General features: G+C 42.1%; 1 protein-coding gene across 4 annotated transcripts in view; it reads left to right on the forward strand.

The window, feature by feature from the left end:
• Positions 1-19231, forward strand: part of shank2b (SH3 and multiple ankyrin repeat domains 2b) — a 312524-nt gene that overhangs the window by 81913 nt on the left and 211380 nt on the right. For all 4 annotated transcript variants that reach the window (XM_076886830.1, XM_076886835.1, XM_076886831.1 and 1 more), the window contains exon 2: positions 15585-15812. In XM_076886830.1, coding sequence (XP_076742945.1) covers positions 15609-15812 — 204 coding nt within the window. In that variant the 5' untranslated portion in view covers positions 15585-15608. The remainder of the gene's footprint in view (positions 1-15584; positions 15813-19231) is intronic.

Raw genomic sequence — 19231 nt, forward strand, 5'->3', positions numbered from 1 at the left:
AATAACAGATATGATTCAATGCAGAGAGGTCTGTTAATACATAGTGAGTGAAGAAGAAACACTCAAAGCATCATGGGAATCCCTCAGCAGCCTATGCCTATTGCAGCATAACTAAGGGAGGATTTGGCATTTAGTTTTTCCCAGTTTAGTTCTGGTTAGTTTCGCCTCAGTGTGCGTCTGCCTTTTGTTTTGTACCTTTTCCCAGCCACAAATAAACAGCTTGCCTTTTGTTAAATTATAGTTTGTTCCAAGTGTGTACATTTGTGTCTTCTTCCCCCCTCCACACGGTCTGCCAGTGCAAACCGTGACATGATTATAAAGGTTAGTTTCTGTCATTTTAAAATGTTTGCAACTCAAACTTCATGGTTATGACCATTGCCAAGGGAAAGCAGCTACAAATCTCTATATTCGAGACTGTAATAGACTAAGTCTGTTTGACTCCAGCTGTCTGTCATGTGCAGTTAGGTAGAAGGTTCAAATAGCAAAAAGGCTTCCAGCACAAGCAGTTGACTTCAGGCTATTGGAGTGTAAATGAGTTTCCTAAAGCTCAGGTTGTCTGTGAGAAATACTGTATTCTTGTTTCATGTTTGGCCTCTGTGTCAGTTGCACAGGAAAATGTTCTCTACTGGCTTATTTACAGTGTGTGGTTAGTGTAAGTAGCACTGGCATCATCACAGCAGCAGCTGATGTTATTGTTTTTACACTAATTTAAAGTACGTGCAGTAGGTGAAACTCAGATGGTTGGTTTTCAGTGTGTGTTTAATATTTGTCTGAGCTGGTAGGATGCCACTCTTTCTCTCACAGCAAAGGTAAGTCACCCAGCTGATGGGTGCAACCATCCGCCATCATGACTGACACCTTCCCTGTCACCTTTTCATGGCCTACTGGTCAACCGCAAAGATAACAATGAAGACATCCTAAGCTCCCCCTGCCCTTCAAATACTGCAGACACTAAAATAAAGGAATGTGTGCCCTTGATTGACAGTGAAAGAAAGCCTCTGCTAAATTTAATTCAAAGAGCAATTAAAACTGTTTGCAGAAAGTGTATTTAATGCATTTCATCTGCTCTAATGGCTCCGAGCACTAACTCCATGCTTTAGTTTCACAGGTGATCAGCATACCCCTAATCTATTTATGTCACAGACATTTCAGCCGCAGAGAACATTGCTCTTTGGGCTTCCTCTCGCCCTGTTTTTCTTGCTTTTTCAGATGAATATTCAAGTCATGCAAATCAAAGCAAATTAATGTGTTCATTACCGAACTCTGCATGTTCTCTCAGGTACTTAAAAACTCCAAGAAAGTCTTTGTGATAGAAAGCATTGTTCGGAGATGACGAGAAAAGGCTTTTTGACAATTGTTATACCCAGCAAGAAATGTAATATTTTGAGAAAAGAAAATATAATGCAGAGTTTCTTAAATTGTATGTTGTTTCAGGAGACATTCAGGATGTTCTGCATTGGGTTTGCAGAACATTTGGTGACGTTACACTGCACATTAACAGAACATTCTTAGTAAAGGACATTGCCTTGTAATGTCCCAGGAATACTGCCTGTTGGTCACCATACTGTATCCTTAGTTACAGTATCTTTGGCTCATTTAACTTTCTTCACAATACATTCTTGTGTCATCTAAAATATCATACAGACAACTGAACTGCCGAAACTATTATGCACAGTCCTCAAAATAACCCCTTCTGTGTGTGTGTGTGTGTGTGTGTGTGTGTGTGTGTGTGCGTGTGTGTGCACGCGCGCTTGTGTAAATAAATAAAAGAAAAAAGAAATGCTCCCTCTCCTTCTCTCCACCTCAGGTCACGCATTCACTTTCAAAAGAGCAGCCAGAGGAAGAGAAGGCATTTAAAGCCAGCAAGTGAATTTTAGTCCCCACAGAAGTTCTTCCATGTGATTGGGTTGTACAATAGAAACCTGATAGATGTGGCTGTGTGCGTGAGGCAGAATCGAGTTAATGAGGTTTATCTGTAGAAGTCGCTGGAATGATGTAATCTCCTGAAAACTGTCAATCATCCCCAAAGTTGGGCCAAACTTTGGGACTGCATCAGACACTACGTTCGGTGGAATAATGACTGGCTAGTCACATAAATCTAAATATAACTTGTGTTTAGTGTCAGGTTTAGTTTTTTAACATGCAGTTTAGCTTCAGCCATGACATAATGATCGCCATGGAGATGTTTGAGGCAACATGTTTTCCAGCATGTCTGATCTGTTGGTGTTGTCGTTGAAAAATAATTGGCTATAAATTAATTATCATGGAAATCAGTTGATAATTATCAAGAGATTATTTGTGTCCTCAGTTGCCTTTTTTAAAAACACAGAATTAGGATTCATGTTGGAGACTGGAAGTTAAACCCTGCATGAGAGGACTGTGTCTCATTAATGTATTTCCTCCGATAATCGTACTGTTTGTGTGGTTATGTGTGTGCTTGTGGCCTGTTATGATTAATAATTTGCACAGGTTTGGTTAAAATCAGAAGCTCTGTAGCAATTCTTTCTTTTATTTCTCAGTTTCAGCCAGTGTTGCTTTCCCTATCATAATTGAACACTGAGTAACCACCACAGTTGGGACTTTTCTTTGTTTTTTGATTTACTTATGAGGTGATAGTCTTGTTGGATCAGCCAGCCTAGCCTAGGTTACAGGTAACAGACTGCTAAATTGACATTTTTCTGTAAAATCTGGACTCCAAATCTTGTTTTAATCGATTCAGTGTCATTCGTCCTGTGAATAAGTAAACAGAGGTTTTAGGAATCTTTAAGGATTTGAAGGGTGTTGCTGTTTCCCTTAAGATCTCCTTCACCTCGTATAGGTTTGCACTTTTTGCTTTTGGTGTGATCATTGCACCTATTTTGCCCACAAAAGGAATGAATTGTAACAAGAGTTTGACATTTCCTCCATTTGCAGGTTGTTGGTCTTGCCATTTTTGAAAGTGGTCTTGAGAAAAACATCTCCATGTTTTCTGAAGGTCGTTTAAAGTTTTTTGATTGGAAGCTCCTCTCTGTTTTCTCAGTCCACTCCTTGGTTTCCTTCTAATTTTTAGAGCAATTTAAAAAAAAAAAGCCACTTCAAACTGACCTATGAATCATTCAAGCTTAAAATGGCAACTCTAGAAATGAATCAATGCTTTGTTGACATATAACAGAAGCCAACAAAGGACCGATTTCAAATTCTATTCTTTTGCGCCGCAGCAACCTGTCAACACCAAAGATAGCTCAGTCTGAAAGGTACAAATTAGTGTTTTTTTCAACAAAAAGGTGATTTCCAAAGAGCAGATAGATGAAAACTTGACGCCTCAGTACAGTGAGTACTTAAAATGGTTTTGCAACCCTTTCCAAATTGGTAAAAGTCAAACGTTTGCTTCTCAGGAGGTTCTTCAGATTGTGTTTGTGTTGCTTTCTGACATTTTTGAGCCAACTTCTCTCTGGCACGTTTTCAGGTGTGTTGCGAAATCAGTTTTACCCCGGTTCTTTTTATTCCTCGTGCATCCAGAGATGGCACCAGACTCAGTAGTCATTTTCACAAAACCTTTATTCATCTTTACTCATCTTTACTGGCCATGGTAAAACCTTCCCCATACTTCAGAAACAAAAACAAAAAACAAAACAAAACAAAAACAAAAATCTGCTAGTTTCACTCATTTAAACTCTGGCTGCAGGATTCTGTTCACCCCTGCTATCATGTTCCCCAAAATAATACTAATTCAGTCGTCTATGTATCAGTTCTCAACCCACTCAATAAACCAGACAGGATGATGGTAACAGTGTTACCTACTTAAAATTGTGTTTGATCTTAATTACGTGTGTGTGTGTGTGTGTTAGTCGGGTTAATACATTTTCTGTTTTTATGTATCCTTTTATGTACACTCCCCCTTTTTTCTGAAACAAAACTCCGTTCACTCCAAATTTTGTTTCAGAAACATCTAAATGAAAAACTCTGTCATAGTCAGGCACAGCTAAACCCCAAATGCTTGCAGGTTACCATAGGCAACCGCGCTGAGTGTTGTCAACCCCTTCTACAAATACCCTCTTTTAATGTGTAACACTTTGTGTATGATTTTTTGTTATCTCTGGTGCATATTATCTGCATGTGTGGTGTCACCTTTCCATTTTGCTAACAGTACACTTGCATACCTCAGTGCTTGTCTTCCTCCCCCTTTTGTGGTGGTCTGGACACTGTGTCAATCCTCCACTTCCAGGCAGTCGTTTGTCTCCCCGGATTCCTTAACCCAATTTGATTCCCCACACTAAAACAGCAGCCTCAGCCCTCCACTTCTCCTTTCTCTCCGTTCTTCTCTCCCACTTTTCAGTCCAATGGCAGTCAGTTTTCTTCAGCTTTGTCCCGTGTCTCTCTTTGTCCCACTGTCTCTTTCATTGCCATCTCACTCCAAACATGGCAAGTGTCAAACTCAGACAGTCTTCTCAAAAGTCCTTCACACACAGTGAGGTTGCAGCTTGCTGGAAACGCATCTCCATCCATCCAATCTAGATGGTGGTTCTTCTCTTTCTGATGCCATTTGCCCACAGCGCTGCTGGACCTCTCTGCTCAGGACTCTGGTATTGTCTCTTGGACTCCTGTCCACTGTTGATGTTCATACTCGTGCTTCTGAAACTGCACTCTGTGTCTTCAGGGAGAGATCAGCTTCCTTGGAGCTTGCTTGTTCAGGATGAGGACGGGAAGCTGCAAAACCATTCAGCCAAAAATTCTGGATGGGTGTTTCTATTTTTTTCTAATGATTTTAACCTATAATTTTCTTCCGACTGCTGCCCGTGGAGAATTGATCCAGGTCCGTTCCCCACCTGTAATCGACAGACTGAGAGACTTTCATTATTCACTGTGACTGCATATATTTTCATCACTAACCCTAAAGCAACACATCTCCACTCATTTTGTTTTAAACTCTGACTTTAAACCCCAAAAATAAAATTTTTATTTGTTCTTAACCGCAAACACAAAAATCTTCTTGATGTTGTTGTTAATTATTTTCATCCACAGCACTCCAAATTATGTTTTCTTTTGTGTCCAGCAGGGGAGAAGAAGGTGACCTCTACTATCACTGCTTCCCCCAGTTGGAGACAATTTCCCACTCATACTTCCACACTTTTTATTTTCTTTGTTTTCATGATTTTCTTTCTCTCTTTTTTTACCCCATTGTTTTATACCCACACATTAACCTGTTAACTCACTCCTCCAACCTCATTTTCCTATCACCCCAACAGCTCTCATACAGTCAGCAATCAAATTCTCCATTCATCCTTGAGTACTTGATCACCTTTAAATGTCACTATTAGTTTTATCAATTTATTTATCATTACTTTAACACTAATCCACTTTTTAATTTGCTTTATTTACTTTAGTTCATTTTTTCCTATTTGATCACTAGGATTGCTTACCTTTTAATCATCTGAGCTAGCTCTCTGTTCGCCTCATTTCACGATCTCAGCTCTGCCAATTCCTCTCTGGGCCTCGAGCAAATCCCGGGTTTCACGGCACCAAAACTGTTGTGAAATCAGTTTTACCCCGGTTCTTTTTATTCCTCGAGCATCCAGAGATGGCACCGGACTCAGTAGTCATTTTCACAAAACCTTTATTCATCTTTACTCATCTTTACTCATCTTCATTTATCTTTACTCTTCTTCATTTATCCTCATTTAAGCATGCATCTTCTAGAAGGGAAGACTTGCCAGGCCGGTGTGTCCCTCTGCAAATCTTCACTCCTTTGTCTGTGAAACACAGTTTTATAGAAGTGACCCCATCATAAAACCCCCCACGGTGTGCTGCAAACTCTGTGTCTGTGTCTATGTGCACGAGCACATGAATGCCTACATGTGCGCGTTCCCATGTGTCTGTGAGTGCTCGTGAGTGACTGTGTACGCATACCTGTGTGTATGTGTGTGCACATGAGTGAGTGTGCATGTGGATGTGTGCGCGTGACAGTTAAAACACTGTGGGTTTAGGTGACTCCCTAGGTCATAAAACCCATCTCCCTTCCAGACCACAGTTATCCAGTCACAAATGTTGAGACCCCCACCCAAACATTCTCTGGGGAATTTCCACTCAGCATTAACTCCTCTCTGTTTTACTTTCACAGTTCAAGTGGGGGAGGGGTCTCCTACAATCTACTCCTAAGTTCACGACACAGTGAGGCCTTTATTATATTGAGGGCAGTGTCAGTATCTCTACAATAGCTCTACATTCTATGTTAACACATTTCTAAACTCTAAAATCAGCTAAACATTCCTACAGGTGATTTCTTTATTCAGCAGGACTGCCAGAAATCAGGCCTGGATGTGGCTAGTGGAACTCGGGTTTCCAAAAAATGAAATGAAATAAAAATGTAATGAGGGGGAAATTACTTTTTCACATAAGGACAGGTAGGTTTGACATTTTTCCTTTAAAAAATGCAGTTTTTGGTTATTCAGGTTATCGTTCTTTAATAATAAAATTGTTTGATGACCTGAAATATAGAAGTTTGATTTAAAAGTATGGAAAAGTTTAAGAAATCATAAAGGGGGCAAACACAACACTGTATATAAACTGTCGGCAACAAGTGCAGCACAGATTGGTTCCCATGAAATTAAAGCCGTGTCACATACAATCTAATGATCAAAAATGCTCTAAACATCTGTTGTGACTTGTCTTTTGTGTCTTTATTGTAGTTCAATTTTATTCACACAGTATTCAATTCAATTCAATTTTATTTATATAATCACAAATCACAACAAAAGTTGCCTCAAGGCGCTTTATATTGTACAGTAGATCGCACAATAATAGATACAGAGAAAAACCCAACAGTCATATGACCCCCCTATAAGCAAGCACTTTGGTGACAGTGGGAAGGAAAAACTCCCTTTTTCCTGTCAGTACTCTTGCTGCAGCATTTTGGATTAGCTGAAGGCTTTTCAGTGAGTTTTTTGGACATCCTGATAATAATGAATTACAGTAGTCCAGCCTGGAAGTAATAAATGCATGAACTAGTTTTTCAGCGTCACTCTGAGACAGGATATTTCTAATTTTAGAGATGTTGCGCAAATGGAAGAAAGCAGTCTTACATAATTGTTTAATATGTGCGTTGAACGACATGTCCTGGTCAAAAATGACTCCAAGGTTCCTCACAGTGTTACTGGAGGCCAAGGTAATGCCATCCAGAGTAAGAATCTGGTTAGATACCATATTTCTAAGATTTTCAGGGCCGATTACAATAACCTCAGTTTTATCTGAATTAAGAAGCAGAAAGTTAGCGGCCATCCAGGTCTTTATGTCTTTAAGATATTCCTGCAGTTTAACTCATTGGTGTGTGCTATCTGGCTTCATGGACAGATAGAGCTGGGTGTCATCTGCATAGCAGTGTAAATGTATGCTATGTCTTCTAATGATGCTGCCTAAGGGAAGCATGTATAATGTAAACAGAATTGGTCCTAGCACTGAACCCTGTGGAACTCCATAATTAACCTCAGTGTGTGAAGAGGACTCTCCATTTACATGCACAAATTGGAGTCTATTAGATAGATATGATACAAACCACTGCAGTGCAGTACCTGTAATACCTACAGCATGTTCTAATCGCTCTAATAGGATATTATGGTCGACAGTATCGAATGCTGCACTGAGGTCTAGCAGGACAAGCACAGAGATGAGTCCACTGTCAGAGGCCATAAGAAGATCATTTGTAACCTTCACTAAAGCTGTTTCTGTGCTGTGATGAGCTCTGAAACCTGACTGAAACTCTTCAAATAAGCCATTCCTCTGCAGATGATCTGTTAGCTGTTTGACTACTCTTTCAAGAATTTTTGATATGAAAGGAAGGTTGGAGATTGGCCTATAATTAGCTAAGACTGCTGGGTCTAGAGATGCTTTTTGAGTAAAGGTTTAACTACAGCCAGCTTGAAGGCCTGTGGTACATAGCCGATCATTAGAGATAGGTTGATCATATTTAAGATCGAAGAATTAATTAATGGCAGGACTTCTTTGAGCAGTTTTGTAGGAATGGGGTCTAAAAGACACGTTGATGGTTTGGAGGAAGTAATTATTGAAGCTAACTCAGAAAGATCAATTGGAGAAAAAGAGTCTAACTTAACATCAATGGTACTAAGAGTAGCTGTAGATAATATTACATCTGTGGGATGATTATTTCAAATTTTTTCTCTAATGATAAAAATTTTATTTGTGAAGAAGTTCATGAAGTCATTACTAGTTAACGTTAAAGGGTGTCAGCTGGTGATCAGCTGATCACGGGGCCGGGTTTAAAAGAGACGCCACCCACCTGTTCGCCACTCAGACATCGTTCTCTTCATGTCAGGAGCTCCGAAACTTTGCTGACGTCAGTCTCCGCCTGATTCAGCAACTGTGAGTGTTTTTCCCTTCAATTCTTTTTCTCATCTCGGCTCCGCTCGCTCTCCGTCTGTAACGCCAGTTCCGAAGCCACGCTTCGTGCACTGATCGTTACTAGAATAACTGCGTGTCTGTTCCAACCCACCGCTAGCCTTCGCCGCGTTTGGATCTAGCCAGCATGCCACACGGGCACGCCGAATTACTGTGTGTAATTCGCCCGATCATGACAGGATGTCTGAGCTGAAAGCCGAAGTACTATATCTTCGCGGTGTGGTGGATCGGATGAGCACAAAAATGGAGTCTCTCACCGAAACTGTCCTCCAACTTTCCACTTCCGTCACCTCACTGCAACGTCAGCCAGCACCGGTGAGCGCGGAGCCCCGGATCGGACTACCAGATAAGTGGAATGGAGTTGATGGCCAGCCTGATGGTTTGCTCGCCACTTTAGACATGCTGTTTGAATGTCAGCCCACTAAATACGCCACCGCCCGTGCAAAAGTTGCAATGTTAACCTCTCTCTTGTCTGGCCAGGCTCAGGAATGGGCCGCGGCTCTCTACAACAAGGATGTCAAACTCAAATACACAGTGGGCCAAAATTCAAAACTTAAACAAGGTTGCGGGCTTACATTAATATTTATTGAAAAAAAAAAATCTTCCTCCAGATTTAAGAATGAATCTCTTCTTATGGACTCAAACAAGTTTTGCTGAAAAACTGAATATGGAACAAGCAAAGCTTAATACTAAACAATATATATATTAGCTGTATAATACCAGTAGGCCAGCTCTAATAGTAATTTGGTGTGGCTTCGCGGGCCAAATGTAATTAGGCCCGCGGGCCAGAGTTTGACACCTATGCTCTACACCAATAAATCTGCAGCTTGCAATGACTATGCCCTGTTTGTGGAGGAATTAAAAAAGACGTTTGTTCCCCCGAGCAGTGAAGTGGAGTCACAGCTGCTTCATTTACGCCAGGGCAGTCGACCCGTCTGTCACTTTGCCTCCCAATTCCATACCCTGGCCGCTAAGCTAAAGTGGGGAGACGCTTCTCTACGCTCCATTTTTCTGGAGGGACTGGCTGATTACATCCGAGATGAGATGACCGGCTGTGAGGCCCCAAAAACTCTGGATGAGGCCGTGGACCAACGAGTGATGTCGCGGCCTCGCCACACCCCTCGGGCCTTCAAACCCTTCCAGCCTCAGAGGGCCACGTCTTCCCAGCCTCCTCCCCCCTCTGAAGGAGCCGCTGCTAGCCCAAGCAGTACATCCAGCGAGGAGCCCATGCAGCTGGGTAGACTCTCCAAAGAAGAGAGAGAGAGATGCTGGCATGAGGGTCTCTGCGCCTACTGTGGATCAGCTCGACACCGTCGTCCCCAGTGCCCGCTACGTCCGGGAAACGATGACGCCAGGTAGACTGCCGGGGAGTCCCACCTGGCCCTTCACACTCCTCTGACCCCTCTCGTTTTCTGTTACCAGTAATATTTCACCTGAAACACCAACAGTTCTCATCTGAAGCCCTCCTGGACACCGGAGCCGCTGAGAACTTCATCGACCAAAAACTAGCCTCTCGACTTTGCATTCCGTTAACTTCCGTTGATCGATTTCTCCCGGTGACCTCAGTAGATGGGCGACCCCTCCAACCCTACCCGATCCTGTTCCAGACCCAGCCGGTTCGCATGTCTATTGGGGATCATCAGGAGGAGGTCCGGTTTCTAGTAGTCTCGGCTACTTCCTCTCCTCTCATCCTTGGATACCCCTGGTTCCGTCAACATGACCCCCACATCTCCTGGTCTTCCTGCCAGATCCTGGATTGGGGTCCCCAGTGTCCACGCCGCTGCCTTCTCTCTCGGACCCAAAAGAACTCAAAGTCAGAAGAGGCCTCACCCCCGGAGCCCATTGATCTGGATAAGATCCCTCCGGCTTACCACAACCTATCTGAGGTCTTCAGTAAGAGGCGAGCCTCTACTCTACCTCCTCATCGCTCCTACGACATAGCCATTGAGCTCCTCCCGGGAGCGGTCCCCCCTCGTGGTCGCCTGTTCTTTCTGTCACCCGCAGAGAATAAGGCCATGGAGGAGTACGTTGCTGAGGGTAGAAGGGCTTTATTCGCCCTTCTACCTCTCCTGCTGCTGCTGGATTCTTCTTTGTCAAGAAGAAAGATGGCGGGCTCCGCCCCTGTATAGATTATCAGGGCTTGAATAAAGTCACTGTCAAGAACCGCCATCCTCTTCCTCTGCTATCCACCGCACTCGATTCCCTCTCCCAGGCCTGCATCTTCACCAAGCTAGACCTACGCAGCGCCTACAATTTGGTGCGCATTAGGGAAGGGGACGAATGGAAGATGGCCTTCATCACCCCTAACGGGCACCGGGAGTACCTGGTGATGCCCTTCGGCCTCTGCAACAGCCCTGCTGTCTTCCAACATCTGATCAACGATGTCTTGCGGGATATGCTAGGCCGGTGGGTGTTTGCTTATCTAGACGACATCTTGATCAACTCCCGCACCGAAGTGGACCATATTCACCATGTGAGGGCCGTGCTGAGCAGGCTGCTTGAGTACCAGCTGTTCTGCAAACTGAAGTGTGCTTTCCATCAGCAGTCCACCACCTTCCTAGGCTTCACCATCTCCTCCGATGGCCTGACCATGGACCCGCAAAAGGTCCAAGCCGTGACCCAGTGGCCTCAGCCCTCCAGCCTTAAGCAGCTACAGAGCTTCCTGGGCTTTGCCAATTTCTTTCGGCGCTTTATCCGTAACTTCAGCACCGTTGTTGCCCCACTGACATCCCTCACCAAACCAGCTAACCTGCCTAAGCCCTTCTGCCTCTCCCCAGGTGCAAAACAGGCATTCCAAGACCTTATCCACCGGTTCACTATGGCCCCCGTCCTGCTCCACCCTGATCCTGCCAGAGATTTTGTGGTGGAGGTGGATGCCTCCGATGTTGGCGCTGGCGCCGTCCTTTCTCAACACGACCCGGATGGAAAACTTCACCCATGCTGCTATTTCTCAAGGAAATTTTCTCCCACGCAGCAACGGTACGGTGTCGGAGACCGAGAACTCCTGGCCATCAAGTGGGCCTTAGAAGAGTGGCGGCATTGGCTCCTGGGAGCGAAAGACCCTTTTCTGATCTGGACTGATCATCAGAACCTGATCCATATTCGTTCTGCCAAGCAGCTCAACCCAAGGCAGGCCCGTTGGGCAACAAACTATTTCTCCAGGCTAAATGATGATCCTATAAACTTGTGACACGCCATTTCCTCTCCAGCTTAAGAGTCATCTGCTTTAGGCTACGTGTTTGAGAATTATACCACGGAGTCAGGTACTTCTGATTAGAGACCTTAGTTTTCACTGGCGCTACAGTATCCAGAGTCGTACGTAGTGAGGAGGTAAAATTATTAACAAGATGATCGACCTCTGTTGGGGTAGCGTTCAGATAGCTGCTCTGCTCTGTGTTGGTACAGGGCATTGAAGATGATAACAGTGGGTGGATTATATTCTTAAACTTAGTTACAGCACTTTCAGAAAGACATCTACTGTGATAAAGTCTACTCTCCACTGCTGTGTAATCAATTATTGTAAATGTAAATGTTATCAGGAAATGATCAGACAGGAGAGGGTTTTCAGGAAACACTGTTAAATGTTCAGTTTCTATGCCATATGTTAAAACAAGATCTAGAGTGTGATTAAAGTGGTGGGTGGGTTCTTTTACATTTTGAGAGAAGCCAATTGAGTCTAATAACAGATTAAATGCCATGTTGAGGCTGTCATTTTTAGCATCTACATGGATGTTAAAATCACCCACAATAATTATTTTATCTGAGCTCAGAACTAAATCAGATATAAAGTCTGAGAAATCAGACAGAAACTCTGTGTAAGGCCCAGGTGGACGATAGATGATAACAAGTAAGACTGGTTTCTGAGTTTTACAGCTGGGGTGGACGAGGCTAAGCATCAGGCTTTCAAATGAATTAAAAGTCTGTCTTGGTCTTTCATTAATTAATAGGCTGGTGTGAAAAATTGCTGCCACACCGCCCCCTCGGCCTGTGCTTCGAGATTTCTGGTAGTTAGAATGACTCGGGGGTGTTGATTCATTTAAACTAACATAATCATCCTGCTGCAACCAGGTTTCTGTAAGGCAGAGTAAATCAATTTGTTGATCAATTATTAAGTCATGTACTAACAGAGACTTGGAGGAGAGAGACCTAATATTTAATAATCCACATTTCACTGTTTTACTCTTTGGTTCAGATGTGGATACTGTATTGTTCTTTCTTTGTAATTGTTTATGTTTAAGTTGTTTGTTGCTGGTTTTAGTTTGTTTTTTGTCTTTTTGGAAGCTGACACAGTCTCTATGGAGATGGGGGGTTTTTCGGGGGGGGTAGCAGGAGGAGAGAAGCTGCAGAGAGGAGTGTAAGACTGCAACTCTGCTTCTTGGTCCCAACTCTGGATAGTCATATTTTGGGGGGTTTAATAATCCATATTTCTAGAAATGAGAGCTGCTCCATCCAAAGTGGGATGGATGCCGTCTCTCCTAACAAGACCAGGTTTCCTCCAGAAGGTTTGCCAATTATCTATGAAGCAGTACTTCGTATCACTTGAATGCTCAAACATGACACATGTTACGTGACACTTCGAGTGCATTTGTAATTGGCCACATGCTGATTGGAAAAGCATGGGAGGAAATTATACACATTACAGAATAAAGTCCGCAGCAGGAGGCTGAAATGAAAATGTGCAAAAACAAAATCAGGAGTTGCTTTTCGAACTGATATAAAACTGGCATTTTTTAACTGTCACACCTTGATTCTTCATCTTTTCTCACCCATTTTCATCCTTCTTTGTTAAAAACATTTCTCAAATCCTCAAGGAATACAATGTAGAGTTATCTGTTATCACGAGTGGGAATACGAACTCAAGAAATCTGGAAAAAGGCAAATCTATCCATTACACATGTCACTGAAAATGGCAGCTTTATCTATTGTTACCTGCAGTGTCATCAAATCCGGGACATCTCAGCTAATGGGCATATATGGTTGGATATGTACACTCATCATAGCCATGAATGTCATAGTCATTTTGGGCTTTTTATGGTTTCTTTGCACTGTTCTTTTTCCATGATTGTACAACAGATATTCTTGATGACTTAAAAAAAAAGGGAGTGGATGTACAATTTATTTTGGATTTTCTATAATCTGCACAGGGTCAAAATTATATACCGGTATTTGTTTAAATATATACAAATATAAATATACACTCATTAAGGTGCTGCTTAAGATTCTATATTTCTAAATAACTGCAAATTACAAATCGTTTTCAAATAGACTGTACCAGCTGTCAGGAATGGTGGTAGAGGAATCATCCTGTGGGGCTCTTTTACTACCAGTGGCACGAGGACATTGAACAAAGTGGATTAAAAAATAAAAAGGACTACTTTCAGATTCTTCAACTTCACCTCAAATTAACAGCTAGACAGCTGAAACTTGGACCCGATTGGGGATTCAAAAAAGACAAGGATTCTAAATACACATCTTGTTGCTTAAAAAGCATCTCTAGACCCAGCAGTCTTAGCTAATTATAGGCCAATCTCCAACCTTCATATCAAACATCCTTGAAAGAGTAGTTGTCAAACAGCTAACAGATCATCTGCAGAGGCTTGTTTGTTTCAGTCAGGTTTCAGAGCTCATCACAGCACAGAAACAGCTTTAGTGAAGGTTACAAATGATCTTCTTATGGCCTCTGACAGTGGACTCATCTCTGTGCTTGTCCTGCTAGACCTCAGTGTAGTATGACATTGTGAGGAACCTTGGAGTCATTTTTGACCAGGACATGTCGTTCAACGCACATATTAAACAATTATGTAAGACTGCTTTCTTCCATTTGTGCAACATCTCTAAAATTAGAAATATCCTGTCTCAGAGTGACGCTGAAAAACTAGTTCCAGGCTGGACGACTGTAATTCATTATTATCAGGATGTCCAGAAAACTCGCTGAAAAGCCTTCAGCTAATCCAAAATGCTGCAGCAAGAGTCCTGACAGGGACTAGAAAGAGAGAGCAGATTTCTCCTGTTTTGGCTTCCTGTTAAATCCAGAATCCAAAATCCTGCTCCTCACATACAAGGTCTTAAGTAATCAGGTCCATCTTATCTTAATGACCTTGTAGCACCATATCACCCTATTAGAGCACTTTGCTCTCGCTCTGCAGGCCTACTTGTTGTTCCTAGAGTTATGAACCCGTGACAGAGTCCAGGTTTGGGTTTTTTCTTTTTTGTTTGTTTGGTTTTTGCAGCAGTCGCAGTTAAACAGACAGATGTTTGAAAAGTCATCTTGTGAAATATTGTATCTTGCTGGCACTCTGAAAAGAAGTAGAGTGAAATACGCACATCTTAGCATGATCATTTCCTATGTTGAACTATAACCTTCAGATTTTGACTTGCTTGTATTTCCAAGTTGAAGTGTTTTCTTTAGTTAAAGAAAAGGTCATAGATTAGTTTTTTAAAAATGAAAAATAATATTTAATGAACGAAATGAAGAATAAGTTATACATTGGGAAGGTTTTACCTAAAAATCATTTAATCTCTGTCTGTGTTTAGTACTTATGTTAGACCTCTAACTGTTATCTAATGTCAACAAGTGAGAATAGTTCAGTGTGAGTGTTGGGTACTGTTTTAATCAGTTACTTTAAAAAAGAAATCTTTTTTGTCAGTGTAAGGTCAATGACATATGGGGATATTAATTGTTAGTATTTAATTAATATAAAACATTTAACCTCCAAATCCCCCACTGACTTCTGAGAAAAGTTGAAAATATATTTAATCAGACATTCGGGTTATTTCAGTATCTTCATTCTGCCCGGGTCACTTACAAGCACACAGCTGGAGGCACTGACTGATAAGACCATAAATCATGTTGCCAGTGGATCATTTGGCCATAGGGAATAGATTAACTCTCAGGTGCAGTTTTCACCCTCGTGAAGTTCATTTAGTGATATACAGAAAGCACTAATGAGCCAGACCATGTTTTTGCATATATTAGGTGATATTAGTACCTCTGGGAGTTTACTGAAGCCCACTGTACAAGCTGTTAGCACAGGATGGATGAGACAAAGTAGCATGCGTGGTCTTTGACGGCTGTCTGAAATGACAGAAGGTGTCTGATGGGAACAGGAGGAGATTATTCAATTTGAATATCTAGTTTCTTTAATCATCTCTTTGCAAGAGCCTGATATTATTTCCTGTTTGCTTCTCTGTCCCAGCTGAATTCCCCGGGCCTGCTGACTATGCCCCAAAGCTCCACCTCCAGTGAGGATGAGATGGCCCAGAGCTTTTCCGACTACTCTGATGATTGTGCCTCCGAGAGCTCCCGCGAAGAAACCATCTATGAGACTATAAGGGCCACTGCAGAACCATCGCAGAACCGCATGGACGACATTCACACGAACTCACTGGTTATCCGTCTCTTGATCCCTGACTTGCAGCAGACAGTGAGTATCTGTGAAGGATGAGAACAGAGCTTTTGAGAGTGCTGATGTTAACCTCGTAGCATCCACCAGCTCACCCGCATCTAGGGTAGGGTTAGGCAAACATCCACCTCTTTTTTTGTTAAAATTTTCATCTTTTTGGGACGCCAGAGCTCAAAGCGTTTAACAGAACAATATTAATGTTAACATTAACGTATGAGATTTCATCAGTAAGGGAAACGACCTCGACCCTAACCCTAGATGGGATGCCAGTAACCCGATAAATGTTTCGAATTGATCATGTTTGTGACTGTGTGAAATATTAACGTGACTGATGAACATAAACTTGCGACTTGATATGTACTGGAAATGAATGCTGTGTATTCTAACACCTTCTAACCTCTTTTGTGATCTAAAAGCTTTTATTGAAAGCTGGCTTGCAGTAAACTCAAACGCAATGATGCCATTAATGTGTGAGACCTGCAGGAAAGGTACAGTCGGTGGCATTTCAGTTGTGGCTTACAAACAGTGTCACCATGCATTAAACAGATAGGAATCTTTATAAAAATTGATAATGCAGGCAGAAAGAAACAGGTGCATTTCCAGATGTTAAAGGTTTTACAGTGATCCAAATGTGCTTCACTGCACTCTGCTCACTCAAACTCCAACAACGAAATCACTGGCATTTCTGAGAGGGTGAATATTCTTTAAGGGTCCTTTCATGTATAAAGTAGTATCCCTATTAGCTCCCCTGGTATATATCATCTGTTGTATATACCTGGAGAGATAAAAGAAATTTGCAGGAAATGTGCAAAGACTTTTGCCAAAACTTGAAAAACACATACACCTGTTAGCACATTCCATCGGTTTGCTGTTTTATCTTATTTTATACTCATTATAAGACTCCTCTAGCATGATAATATAACACATCCTTATCTCTTCCATTTGTGTGAGATTAACCTTTAAGCAAATGGATGTTTTCAGAGGAAGCAAAGGAGTGTAATCTCAGCCTTGGAGGCTTCCTGCTGTTTAAAGTAGGCTTACCAGTAATCTTTCACTCATTTACAGTTTTAAAGCCGGGGACTTAAACGAGCTCTGGCCATCAAGAATCATAATATGATATTAGTTGGTCTGTGACTGTTGAATGGGAGACGTGTAGCAGGTTGTTATATATAGCTGCATATGTGTAAGAGTGTGTATCAAAAGTTAAGGTGGGTCATGAGGTGGGCGGGGCTATTTGGAAAATTAGTGAAGAAAAGCGTTTACTGGATTAGGTGCTTGGTGAGAGTCACACTACAACATTTAATGACACAGTTTGCCCTTAGAACTCAAATACTGATTATACAATTTAATATTGCTGTGCAGTTTATAATAGAAGATGATGAACCCAGATGTGGGAGCCCAAAGGAGAAAGTAAATGAATGTTAGATTGTCCTTCCATTTCCTATTAATATGTAAATGAATAGCAGGTAGATGAATAGCTGAAAGTAAATGATGCCTAATTAATCTTATTTTTAGGCCCTTATTTCATATTCCACATTAAAGCTGCGAGCAGCAGTAGGACCGTGGCATCGCGCCTGCTGCCGTGTACGTGTGCCGGGCTCGACTCACTCGAGATGTTTGTTGCAGTCTTTCAGAAAATTCTAATTTGTCTGTTTCATAAACAAGGCACACTTCCTGTGCCTGCTAGACATTGTACAAGAACACATGTTAAGTTTATGTCACAGTGTTGTACACTGAGTGTGTGACCAGCTGCATCTCTGTGCGAGATGGAAGCGGGATGCAACATAACTTATTACATATTTAACATATTTTTGATACATTTTCATCCTTTGGTGAGCCAACTCCAAAAATATTTCATTCCTTGTTCACTGAATGACAATAAAATGTCTGTCTGTCAATCTTAAATTTAAAATGTCTCAAAAGGTTTTTGGCTGTTTCAGCCTCAAACACAGACAAACCTACCACATGGCCTGCCTCATGGTTTCACACACCCACTAATATATATATATAAGTGGGTGTATAATATATAATAATGATAATAATGTTATGATTTTCTAAAATCCTACCCCTCAATTACAGCTTCCTTTTTCGTGCCATGCTACTAGAGCCGCCATTAAATGAAAAGCCATCATTTTTACACAAAGGCATCATCAAGGCTGGAAGTTTATACAGACCTCTTTCTAAGTGGATGTGGTCAGCCTGTGAGGAATAATACTCAAAGCAAAAACATTTCCTATTCCCACTCGGTGCTGCTCTGGCTGTCGGTGCCTATTTGTTGGGACTTTGATCAAATGTAAAGTTTGGGACAGATTAGAAATGCGTGTTTAAGTTACAGTATTTTTTGTGCTTCATAGCAAAACACTGAGGCCATTTGAAAAAACTGAGTTTACTCAAAGTTGTTCCAACTCTTTAAGGCTTTCCTGACCAAATTTCAGATGGTTCTGGTAAATCAAGCAGGACTGATTCACTTAAACCATGCTGTAAATTAAATAATCTGTTAAACTCAGGCACTTTTAAAGATTCTAAAGTAAATGGTAAATGGCCTGTATTTGTATAGCGCTTTTCTAGTCCCTAAGGACCCCAAAGCGCTTTACATATCCAGTCATGCACCCATTCACACAGACATTCACACACTGGTGATGGCAAGCTACAATGTAGCCACAGCCACCCTGGGGCGCACTGACAGAGGCGAGGCTGCCGGACACTGGCGCCACCGGGCCCTCTGACCACCACCAGTAGGCAACGGGTGAAGTGTCTTGCCCAAGGACACAACGACCGAGACTGTCCAAGCCGGGGCTCGAACCGGCAACCTTCCGATTACAAGGCGAACTCCCAACTCTTGAGCCACGAAAGTAAAAATCTGAATATAATCAGGTTATGTGTTCAGCATGTTACCATGGATTTAGCCAGGTCAAAAGAGAGTTACTTTCATGACACAGAAAATTCTCACAACTCGCAAGCCAATAACTGTCACGGTCCAGGGTGTATTATTATTGATCTTTGTTGTTATCTGGCGCTTCACTGCAATTGTGATGGTTTCTCTAGTTCTTAGGTTTTGGTCCCTGTACTCCCGTGTGTAGTTTCAAGTCCGTGTCCTTGAGCCAGTTGTATTTCCTGTTTTACTTAAAAGGTGTCCCAGGTCATGTGTTCTGTTTTGTTTCCCTGTTGTCTTGTATAGTTAGATTGTTACCCTGTGTGTATTTTTAGTGTGTGGTTACCTCTGTTCTTCGTCGGAGCGTCTGCGTGTCATTCTGTGTATCGTCCCCGGTGTTTCTCTGTTTCTTCTCTAAGAATTACCCAATAGGCAAAGAGAGCTTAGATGGAGTCGGGTAGGAGACTTGCCCAGCTCTAACTGATACTGAGTCCCTATGGGAGACGAACCTGGTCCCTTTGAAGGCATGTTTACCAGGGTGGCCCTGGTGCACCTTCACACCGGTTAA

The sequence above is a fragment of the Maylandia zebra genome, linkage group LG1 (genome assembly GCF_041146795.1).
Source record: "Maylandia zebra isolate NMK-2024a linkage group LG1, Mzebra_GT3a, whole genome shotgun sequence".
Taxonomy (NCBI): domain Eukaryota; kingdom Metazoa; phylum Chordata; class Actinopteri; order Cichliformes; family Cichlidae; genus Maylandia; species Maylandia zebra.